Source organism: Bufo gargarizans, chromosome 3 (genome assembly GCF_014858855.1).
Source record: "Bufo gargarizans isolate SCDJY-AF-19 chromosome 3, ASM1485885v1, whole genome shotgun sequence".
NCBI lineage: Eukaryota > Metazoa > Chordata > Amphibia > Anura > Bufonidae > Bufo > Bufo gargarizans.
The window spans coordinates 258,454,745-258,466,778 of NC_058082.1; the positions used below are offsets into that span (position 1 = coordinate 258,454,745).

The following is a 12,034-nucleotide window of genomic DNA, read 5'->3' on the forward strand; positions in this document are numbered from 1 at the left end:
GTGTGCATCCGTGTTCTTTCACGGACCCATTGACTTGAATGGGTCCGTGAACCGTTGTCCGTCCAAAAAATAGGACAGGTCTTATTTTTTTGACGGACAGGATACACGGATCACGGAGGCGGATGACAAACGGTGCATTTTCCGAGTTTTCAACGGACCCATTGAAAGTCAATGGGTCCGCAGAAAATCACGAAAAACTGAACAACGGCCACGGGTGCACATAACGGTCGTGTGCAAGAGGCCTTACTCTGAGAATGTACCTGCTCACTAAACCGTTTGGGAAAAATAGTATTACCAATGTAAAAATAGTTAAAAGAGCAATGCACAACATACATCGCTAAATCCTAATTGTAAAAAACATTCCACTAGTCTATGGTGCCCCGAAGCCAACTATCTAGAGTGATGTAGATAGCTGTAAAACCTGCCGTGACTACATTTATAGTTGCCTTACTGCGTAAATCCACTCAGTCGGATTTATGTGGGTGCACTTGATGTAAATTGTCCCTTTAATAATGTGTCTCTAATGTTTCTGCATCGTCAAAAGGAAAAAGTGCTTTCCTCAAGGCTGCAGTGGACAAAATGGGGTCACTTTCAACAATATGTCGGTATGATCTCAGTGTAGATCAGCAGTTGGCTGCACTATGTCCAGCACAGTATGCCAGTCCTAGTTCCATTATAAAACCCTCTATGCCGACTGCTGCAGAGTCTAAAGACACTAAACCTGTACAGCTGAATACACTGGGGCAGATTTACTAATCTTACAGATGGCATAAGCTTAGACCTGCATTAGTCTAGGGCAGGCATCTCAAACTCGCGGCCCTCCAGCTGTTGTCAAACTACAACTCCTACAATGCCCTGCTGTAGGCTGATACCTGTAGGCTGTCCGGGCATGCTGGGAGTTGTAGTTTTGCAACAGCTGGAGGGCCGTGAGTTTGAGATGCCTGGTCTAGGGGTTCACATACTTTTTCGGCCTGCACTGTGAATGTTTCCATGGCGTGTTCAATAAAAACATGGTAACATTTAATTCTTTGTGTGTTATTAGTTTAATCAGACTGTGATTGTCTATTGCTGTGACTTAGATGAAGATCAGATCACATTTTATGACCAATTTGTGCAGAAATACATATCATTCCAAAGGGTTCACATACTTTTTCTTGCAACTGTATCTCCTCCCCTTTTCACTGTGGTAGTAAAAATTCAGGATTGGCCGATCCAGGAATTTATGTTCAGGTTAGGGATGGTTCACAATTTTAGTAAGCTTTAGACAACAGCCACTCATACACAAAAATATTTATTGGCGGCCTACCCTGATTTTAGAAGAATATTCTATAAATCCAATGTATTTAGTGCTTCCAAAATTTCATAGGAATTGTGTATGCTGGATTTCTCCTGTCCAATTTGACATTTTACTCTACATTCTAACAGCTGCTTATTTCCAACCACCCTTTCACAGAAACCTTTTAGTAAAAGCTTGGAGGTGGGGGGAAATTGTGCAATTTTCCCAAAAGAGTGGTTAGTCATCTCACCGGATATGACCCTCTGAAGAACTTCTCTTTTTGTTCTTTATTATAGACATTGTACTCTGAAATGTGCTACTACAATACCACTGTTAGAAAGTGTGCCGCACGTAGTAAAATACCATTTACGTAAAAAGTGACACGAGGTTCCTGATTGCGTAGAACAAGTGTGTCGCCACTAACCAATTCCCTTGTAAGCAACACTGTCCCAAATAGTCACAACTTTCCCATATCAAAGCAAAGTTTTTAAGTGACATCTACAAATATTTTACTTACCGCCTCGCAATGTAGTAGAAAACTGGATTCCCGGCCTTTGATGTCCCTGCTTGGTAAAATATATTTAGAGTTTTTAATGCTTTAAATTCTTCTTTCTCGTGTACCTGATGCCTAGAGAAGACAGAAATATTCATATACACTCATTAACCCAAATTTAATTCAACAAGAACGTCACTAATTTCAATAATAAAAAGAAAGGAACGGGTCTGGTACCTGGTCATAAATTCTTCAAACTTGGAACTGGTCAGATTCAAGCTAGACCAATGCGTGTCCGCTACTGGTTTGTGTTCTGGGGGGCCAAGATAAGCAAGCAGAGTTGCCATTTTATCAAATGGCCGCCTACCAACAGCTTTATGATCCCTTTGAAAGTAGAAAATAAAAGATTAATTTGCTACAATCCAAGATACAGTTAAAGGCTTTGTACACCTTTGGGGCTTCCTTTTAATTATTGCATTCATTTTTAGCTAAAAATAGTTTTTTCAATTGGTCTTTATTAAAAATATGGAGCTTTTTTTTCTGTACAGACCTGAGATCCTCTAGTTGCAGCCTGTGGACTGTTATAGCCTCCGATATCTTCATTGTTAGGCTCCACCCAGGGGAACCTGCCGGCGTCTCCTTCTCCCATGCTGTAGCGCTGGCCAATCGCAGCGCTCAGCTCATAGCCTGAGAGAAAAAAAAGCCTCTCAGGCTATGAGCTGAGCGCTGCGATTGGCCAGCGCTACAGCATGGGAGAATGAGACGCCGGCAGGTTCCCCTGGGTGGAGCCTAACTATGAAGATACCGGAGGCTATACCGGGAGAACGGAGCGGCGCCCAGGTATAACAGTAAGTGCAGGGAGATCCTGGGCGCCGCTCTCCATGTCTGTATAGTTAGTTTAGATGTTTTATTCTAGTGAAAGGTCCTCTTTAAATAAGTGATTATGGTCCCTTAGTAGTTTAGAGATAAGGTTTATTAGATGACCTCACAAAGTGAAAGTACCAAACAAGAGATGACAAAAAATTAATAAAAAACTGGAGACAGCACGTCCATCTTTGGATGTGCTGTCTCAAGTTTTTTATTTTTTTCATCTCTTGTTATGTACGCTGGATTGGGGCTATTTTTACCACCCCCCGGAGATGAGCACCCACCGAACTGATACTAAGGAGTGCTGCTCATCCCTGTTTTTTCTAAGTGAAAGTACCAGTCACACAGTTAGAAAACCAGTTAACCCTTTGTGACAGAACGGTACAATATTTTTAATAAAGGCCAATTGAAAATATGATTTTTTGCCAAAAATGAGTAAAATGCAATCGTAAACAAAAATTGCCTCTGAGGTTGTACAAAGCCTTCAGCACACAACATACCAGAGCCCAAGCACAACCTTGATGAGACATGACTAAGCCCCAGCTAGACTGATGCTTGGTTTGGAATATTGCAGTTGTATCAATGCAGGCAACATAAGAAAGGTTAAATGACTGCGTACCGGTTACTAGAAAGGTACTGTCCAATCTTCTCCTGATTGTTCCAGAGCAACCGATGTAAGGCAAGTACATTCCCATCCGTAATAAAGGAGAGGCTGTGATTAACTGTGTCACTTGGGGGGCAATTATTTGCAATGTCAAAGAAAAACCTATTAAAAAAAAAAAAAAAAAAAAAAAACAGTGGCATTTATAGGTCATATTGATGGTACAGCTCTTATTATGAACTGTGACTTTAAATTTACAATAAATTTTATATATTTAAGTCTCTGCTCTTTCGGAGCTCAGTTGTACACAGCGGCGGTCTATCAGTGACTGACAACTGTGTCTATATACAGAACTAAAGAGAATGCTAGCAATCACTGACCATAGCCAAATGGGGCGTCTTGACCTCAGAAAGAGTGGAGTTCCTATATAAACTACTGGACTATACTACTCTTCTCCTGCTCTATGACATGCTGGCTGCAGATTACACTGTATTTCATGGTGACAGGTCATTTCTAAGGGCTGAGAGGCGAGACACTAGCTGACCATCAGGCATAGCAATGTGCGCTCATGGAGGTCAACATACCGTAATCTCATATTCACAGTAACCGCTATGAAAGGGCAGCATGTACACATGACCTTCAAGTGTCAAGTTCAATTAAAGTGGCAAATAATTCATTGGCATGAATGAACATAGCAGGCTCTGACCTTGTGTCCACACGCTCAGATATCACAATTCTTACATTAAAACATGTTGCCAGTTTATAGGACGATGCACACAAACTCCCAATAGCATCATACAATTAACATCAGAAATGGAGTCAAGATTAGATAAATGTCATTTTCTGAATGTGTCAAGGCTGAATGGAAAGCACAGCAAAATAATAAAAAAAAAATAAAAAAAAAATCAATAGACATACCATCAATCCCAAGAAGGCAATGCTATGTGCCCAAAGTGTTCTAATATGGAGAAGTCTGCTGCTGTAACCCATAAACTAGTTTAAAAAGTGAGAAAACAGAACTTCTTACCTTCGTGCAGCGTCAAAGTTGCTCTTCACAAATTCATTAAAGGGACGCATGTGCTCCTCTTTCGTAAACAATACGTGATTGGCAATACTCTGGAGAATCTGCCATACAAAGTAATTAGTGCAGATATATTTTCACCGTATGAAACATTTCTGGATAAAACATTTATGTAACTTCAACATACTCGCATTAATCCTGTTCCCAAGTAGGGCTCACATCCCAATTTCTCTTAATTAACCCATCAGCATATCTATGAAGTTAAATACAGTAGGAGTTTAAAGATCAATAATTGATCTATAATGTAGTAAAAAAAAAAAATGTGTCCACGTGTCCGTACATGGCGTGGATTACTCTAAGGGCAGCTTATAGAGTCACCGTACTTTCACACAATTATATTTCATTTGATAGAGAATGGTGTAACTACCAAATTACTAAATCATTAATGTAAAAAATATGCCTGCATCCACCGGAAAAAAAGCTGTAAAGTCATGGCCACAAGAAACATAGAATGCGTCGGCAGATAAGAACCATTTGGCCCATCTAGTCTGCCCAATATACTGAATACTATGAATAGCCCCTGGCCCCATCTTATATGAAGGATGGCCTTCTGCCTATCCCATGCATGCTTAAACTCCTCCACTGTATTTGCAGCTACCACTTCTGCAGGAAGGTTATTCCATGCATCCACTACTCTCTCAGTAAAGTAATACTTCCTGATATTACTTTTAAACCTTTGCCCCTCTAATTTAAAACTATGTCCTCTTGTAGCAGTTTTTCTTCTTTTAAATATTCTCTCCTCTTTTACCTTGTTGATTCCCTTTATGTATTTAAAAGTTTCTATCATATCCCCTCTGTCTCGTCTTTCTTCCAAGCTATACATGTTAAGGTCCTTTAATCTTTCCTGGTAAGTTTTATCCTGCAATCCATGTACCAGTTTAGTAGCTCTTCTCTGAACCCTCTCCAAAGTACCAATATCCTTCTGGAGATATGGTCTCCAGTACTGAGCACAATACTCCAAATGAGGTCTCACGAGTGCTCTGTAGAGCGGCATGAGCACCTTCCTCTTTCTACTGGTAATGCCTCTCCCTATACGCCCAAGCATTCTGCTAGCATTTCCTGCTGCTCTATGGCATTGTCTGCCTACCTTTAAGTCTTCTGAAATAATGATCCCTAAATCCCTTTCCTCCGATACTGAGGTTAGGACTGTATCACAGATTTTATATTCTGCTCTTGGGTTTTTACGCCACAGGTGCATTATCTTGCACTTATCAACATAAAATTTTAGTTGCCAGATTTTTGACCATTCCTCTAGTTTTCCTAAATCCTTTTCCATTTGGTGTATCCCTCCAGGAACATCAACCCTGTTACAAATCTTTGTGTCATCAGCAAAAAGACACACCTTACCATCGAGGCCTTCTGCAATTTCGCTGATAAAGATATTAACCCCTTAAGGACTTAGGACGTACCGGTACGCCATGTTTGCCGAGTCCTTAAGGACCCAGGACGTACGATTTCTTTTGCGTCAGAGCTAGCTTCAACACTGCTTCTGAAAAATCACAGGAGCCTCCTGCTTTTCTGTAAATTGTGATTTCCCCCTCCTTATCAGCTTTCTGAGCATTAGAGTTGAAAACAAACACAGTGGGAAGTGAGGTCACTGAACACAGTACTGGCAGCAGGGATACACCCCACTGCGTCTGAGAGAAATGCATCTAGCTGTGCAGCTGAAACAGGAATATGGCTGAAAGAGACTTTACGAAAGCCCGAACATAGTTACTCCTTCATATTTTATGATTGCACAAAGAAGCACAGCCATTATGCAAATTTTTATTATTTTTTTTTAACTCTGGTACACGTTAACATCCATCCAGCAGTTTGGCTCAGTTCCCCTTCGACTAGGTGCAGAAAACGCCAGAGGGGAACTGAGGCTGATCCCATAGTTTTCTATATTCCATATTCATCCAGAGCAGCACTGATGACGCCGGATGTCAAATACTGCCAGACAGAAAAAGGCTGCCATCTGGAACTATCAGTGTATAGACACCAGATCTGTGCACTGAAGTGCAGTACACATATATCAGTTGTGTCTGGCTCTTAACCTAAAACAGCTGGCCGGGCACGATCGATATATGTGAAGAGGCCTAACTGCTGAAATGGACTTGTAGGTGTAATTTGAGACAATAGCAAGTACAGGTGCAGCCTAGCAATAAATGGTAATCAGCATGCCAATCCTGAGGCTGGGTGGCTCCATGTTCTGGCACCCTCAAAGGGCGCTGCCACACAACCCAGTGGGGATGCAATGTGAAGCAGTTACTGCAGCAGCAATGAACTAAATCATTTAGATGATTTATCCTATACAGGGCACCAATGTTTATTACTGTCTAAATTCTAAAACTTCATTGTGAATGCATGTCTCTGAGTAACTGCGTCAACACTGCATCCCAACTGTGCTGCGGTCAAGTACCGAAAAATAAAGCTGGAACAGGTCAATTTATTCAACTTCTAGAAGCAGCAAACATGGGAAAAGCTAGACGCATTTACAAGTACTATTAGGGAGTCTTCATTTATATGACTGAAAATCAGTTCCATTCATCTGAATGAAGTTATTCTAGCATCAAGCACATGGATTTCTGAAAGCCCCATTCAGAGGAATGGAACAGAGGGGGCAGTTGCTGCAGCCAACGACTGTCCACAGCAATGATGTGTCCTCTGCGCGGCATGTGCCCTGTCCGTCCTAGGTGGACTGAGGGAGCTGGAGCCGAGTGGCAGGGTACAGGGAAGTATGTGTCCCCCGTCTGGGGTGGGGAGCCTCCTATAATTAATATCCTATAATATCAACTTTCTACAGTATAGACATTTCAAGTTATTCTAATACATTTATGTTCCACCAACATAAAACATTACACCTTAGCAACCAGAGGAAAAAATAAAGGCATACCTTAGACATTAACTTTAAGCCACGTTCAATTCTTGGAGGTGGCTTCTTGTCCAATATCCCTGCTTCATAAGGAGACACAATGGCCGGATTAATGAACCTAAGGAACATGGCACTTCCTACTGCACCAATGCTGTTCTGTGGAAATCTCTGGCTTACAACCTGCAAAACAAGATATTGCAATAATGTAATACACAGAAAGAAAGGGAAACCGAAATAATGTGTTAGCCATGAGCGGCTGCCTTCTCAACATTGTAATCGATTATTAAAAGCAACGAGAACGTAAAATGTTTAAGAGAAATATAAGTACACGGTGAGTCATGTACACTGACGCACGAGAGCCAAGGGGCAGTTAATAAGCATGTATCATTTAGGATTTCTACTAATGAGATGCTGTGAAATTAGTCAGCTAGTAGATCAAACATAAGACAATTAACTAGTCCAACCTTTAGGCAGGTTTCATATATTTTTTTTTTATTTTTTTGGGGGGGAGAGAAAGCCAGCCAGGTGTTTAAATCTACATAGAAATATATAATACATTACATACAAAAAAAGACAATGCCACACCAGTCCATGGGTTGTGTCTAGTAAGGAAACTTGGCTCCACTGAAGTAAATGGGACTGAGCTGCACCACTACACACAATCTGTCAACACTTGTGGCAGAGGTTTGAAAGAAAGGTGCCGTTTTCCCCTGGACAATACCTAAACCTTCACACACTTTATTAAAACGCGTTTTAAATGTGATGGAAATTATTTCTGTAACGTAGTTAATTTTTAATTCAATTTTAATCTTTTCCTAGTGAAATATGCGCTAAAGGTTCAGGTTCCCCTTGCACTTTAGTATCCGTACTCCGATTTTTTTTTTTTTTTGTCCATTCTCGGAGCAAATGCAGATGTGAATTCGCCCTAGCATGTATTTTAGTCTGAGACCAAAAACTTAGAAGGCGTTTCACCTTTCTCCTCTGACGGCTCCCTGGTAAAACCTATAGTATTTGAGGATTTAGTAGGGTGGGCGCAAGCAGAGCATCGATGTCATATGGGACATGCCTTAGGCTACTTTCACACTAGCGTTTGGGGCTCCGCTTGTGAGTTCCGTTTGAAGGCTCTCACAAGCAGACCCGAACGGATCAGTCCAGCCCTAATGCATTCTGAGTGGATGCGGATCCGCTCAGAATGCATCAGTCTGGCACCATTTGTCCTCCGCTCCGCTCAGCAGGCGGACACCTGAACGCAGCTTGCAGCGTTCAGGTGTCCGCCTGGCCGTGCAGAGGCAAACAGATCCGTCCAGACTTATAATGTAAGTCAATGGGGGCGGATCCGTTCGAAGGCGACACAATATGGTGCATTTTTCAAACGGATCCGCCCCCCATTGACTTTCAATATAAAGTCTGGACGGATCCGTCTGAATACAAATTGTACTTAGACTTTTTTAGTAAAATATAATGCAGACGGTTCCGTCTGAATGGATACCATCGTCTGCATTATATGAGCGGATCCGTTTGTACAAATACCAGACGGATCCGCTCTGTGAAAGTAGCCTTACTAACAGCCAGCAGACCATGTCGGTACGGGCTATAAACAGAGTGGAGTGGGCGCATTGCTAGACCTACAATACGACATCACTGGTGTGGCTGCGCCCTCTCCGCTAAAACCTCAGATGTTAAGGATTTTTCCAGGGAGTAAGCGGAGAAGACGGCTCAAACATCTCTACAGGTTCCGGTCACTAAAATACATGTTAGCTGTTCGATATAAAAACACTTCCAGACCCATGTATGCCAGGCTTTAGCTCTGCAGCAATGCCCCGGCCTGTACATCACTTAGTGCGGCCAGAGTGGAATCTGTACTCCTAGTACGGAGTCTAAAGTGCGACGAGGTACCTGAAATTCAAGCACCTATTTAGCTGGGAAAAGTAAAAACATATATTATTAATATAATGGTACATTACAAAAGCCAATTCCGTCAAATTTTGGTTTGTTTTAATAAAGCATGTGAAGGTTTAGTTTAACTGCCAAGGATGTATTTAATACGTCATGGCTCTTAACACTTGCCCCAACTACAGCATTAGGGTACGTCTACATGGCGAGGTCGTGAGCATGGCTAATTAGGTCATAGCTGCCTTTTATTTAACTAATGAAGACCGCAGTGTATAGCAGGTCTTCATCGTTAATGGCTGCACGGCACCTAAAATACCATGGTCGTCATTAATAAGATAAAAGACAGCTGTGGCCTAACTGGCCGGCCACACCCCAAAGGGCACACGACCATGCCGTGTGGTTGTACCCTTAGGGATAGAGGACTTCGAAGTCAGGGAGCAGCATGAAAAGTTCTGCTTTTGTATGTGTGAGAGAAGGGACGGGGGGAGCTGTGACATCAAGAACACAGAGCTTAGCCTGTTCCTGTTACGTCATCCCCTATAGACCAGCTCTAATGTTTCCAGGAGGTTGGGGGAGGGAGATATACAGGAACTTGTATCCATGTTATCACCCCTCTCATCAATAAGGGGGTACATGAGCCCTCTAATGGTCAGATATATTTTTACTAAAGAGTGAGAATACGAGCAGTCACATCTCATCACCCCCTGAACTTAATCCGGACATGTGTCAGCTACATGACTGGGATTGTTTACCAGCCTCTGGATCATGGAGATTTCTGGATTATTTAGTTCCGGTAAATATGTGAAGATATGTGCATGTATGAATTGCACATCCTGAACTATATTCAGAGTGCTTTCACATACAGCTTTTTGGTGAGTTTTAGCTCCAGATGTTAGCTGAAAGTCCATTGGAAACATTAGATGCAAGACGGACTAGCTTATTTTTGATATTTTTTTGCTACTGTTGTTAATTAGGTGATCTTATTTGTCTTCCTTGCATGCTTAAGCTCCTGTTTTTTATTTCAAGCGTGTCTACTTTCAGATAATATATGGGGTATGGGCAAGGTGTGATGTGATTTCTATTCTTCACTTTATAAGTTAGATTTTGTGTTGATCAAAAGAGTGTAGACTGCTCTGGCGGCAAAAGGGTTAAAGCAGATCAAGAAAATGCTTTTGCATGCAATTTGTTTTAAGCAAATGAGAGAAACTTAAAAAAAAAAAACACACACTAGTTATAGTATGTGAAAAGCCAGTACACAGCATACGCAGTACAAACAGGAGATCTCCAAGCATGGGATACATCAGGCAGAGGGCAAGGAACACAAGAAAGAACGCGAGGTGGCGATTTCATCTGCCAGTTCTGCTCAGCCTTTCACCAGCACTGAAGAATGCAGAAGTCACGTAAACTATCAGCAGCACGTGTAATTACAATCATCCTCATGTTATACTGTTCATATCACATGGCATGTCATTCTTATACAGTACGGATTTCTTCTCATTCACATACGTTATCACCCCTGGTTACATATGCCTACTTCTGCACGTCTCATATGCAGTGGCACTGCCATCCTGCACATTGGGTCTATGCTGGAGCATGTACCTGGAAAGGCTACTGGTATTGGGATACTTGGGTCATGTATATGGGCCTTTCTGCATAGGAATCAATGGAGTATCATGTTATAACAGGCTGCAGCTGTTCTTGTGCTGTACGGGGATTTGAGGTTCTGCTGCACGAGAGGTGGAATTTGGACCCTGTTTGGTCTGGTGCTTCTAAGGTCTTGTTCACACCTCTGTCAAGCAGATTCAGCAGAGAACAGTCTGACGGATTTAGCCAGATCCGGCATTGCTGGATTCTCATACTGTGGTTTTTTTTTTGGTCTGGTCGACCGCCTGCCATTTGTCCTGGATCAGCTTGATGGAGATGTGAGCGAGACCTTAGGGGCTTCTCATGCAGAGGGTTTGAAAATAATTCTAGTTAATATATATTTGCTCCTCCTGCACCTGTCCTAGCACCACCTGTACAGCACATTACTAAAAGCTCTTTCCTTTTTCTGCAGGGGCTACTATGCCGTCACCAGCCACAGACGACATACCAGTCTATTTATATGACCGTATTGATGACGCAAATACAGCACGTCGTCACTGCAGCAATGCAACAAACGACTGGTGCTGAAACTGCAGGGAATTTAACAAGCAAGATTCATTTTTCACATTTTGAAGGCAGATTTTTTTTATTTTCTTTACTACTAGACAACTCCTGTCATCTGGGATACCTATGATTCAAGGACATTATGTTAAGGGCATAAGAGAGTGCATGATATGTGGGGGTGTTCCCTAAAAGAGAAGGGAAGCTGTCCATGATTTTGGTTTAGCTAAAAAAAAAAAATATATATTTTTTTTTTCATTCTGTGCTGTTTTGGCTAATAGGAGAGGATGCCATAGTCCGATGACAGATCAAACATTGCTTATAGCTCAATTAAAGGGGTTGATCACTTTATTCTAACGTTTATGTGAACCCGTTGGAATGATATGGATTTCTGCACAAATTGGTCATAAAATGTGATCAGATCTTCATCTAAGTCACAACAATAGACAATCACAGTCTGCTTAAACTAATAACACACAAAGAATTAAATGTTACCATGTTTTTATTGAACACACCATGTAAACATTCACAGTGCAGGTGGAAAAAGTATGTGAACCCCTAGACTAATGACATCTCCAAGAGCTAATTGGAGTGAGGTGTCAGCTAACTGGAGTCCAATCAATGAGATGAGATTGGAGGTGTTGGTTACAGCTGCCCTGCCCTATAAAAAACACACACCAGTTCTGGGTTTGCTTTTCACAAGAAGCATTGCCTGATGTGAATGATGCCTCGCACAAAAGAGCTCTCAGAAGACCTACAGTTAAGAATTGTTGACTTGCATAAAGCTGGAAAGGGTTATAGAAGTATCTCCAAAAGCCTTG

The 12,034-nt window shown here is 41.7% G+C and overlaps 1 protein-coding gene across 1 annotated transcript in view; it reads right to left on the minus strand.

Moving 5' to 3' along the window:
* NF1 (neurofibromin 1) overlaps positions 1-12,034 on the minus strand; it is a 192,512-nt gene that overhangs the window by 93,710 nt on the left and 86,768 nt on the right. Inside the window, 5 exon segments of the mRNA XM_044285074.1 lie at positions 1,794-1,904; positions 2,007-2,153; positions 3,256-3,402; positions 4,265-4,362; positions 7,197-7,355. Coding sequence (XP_044141009.1) covers positions 1,794-1,904; positions 2,007-2,153; positions 3,256-3,402; positions 4,265-4,362; positions 7,197-7,355 — 662 coding nt within the window.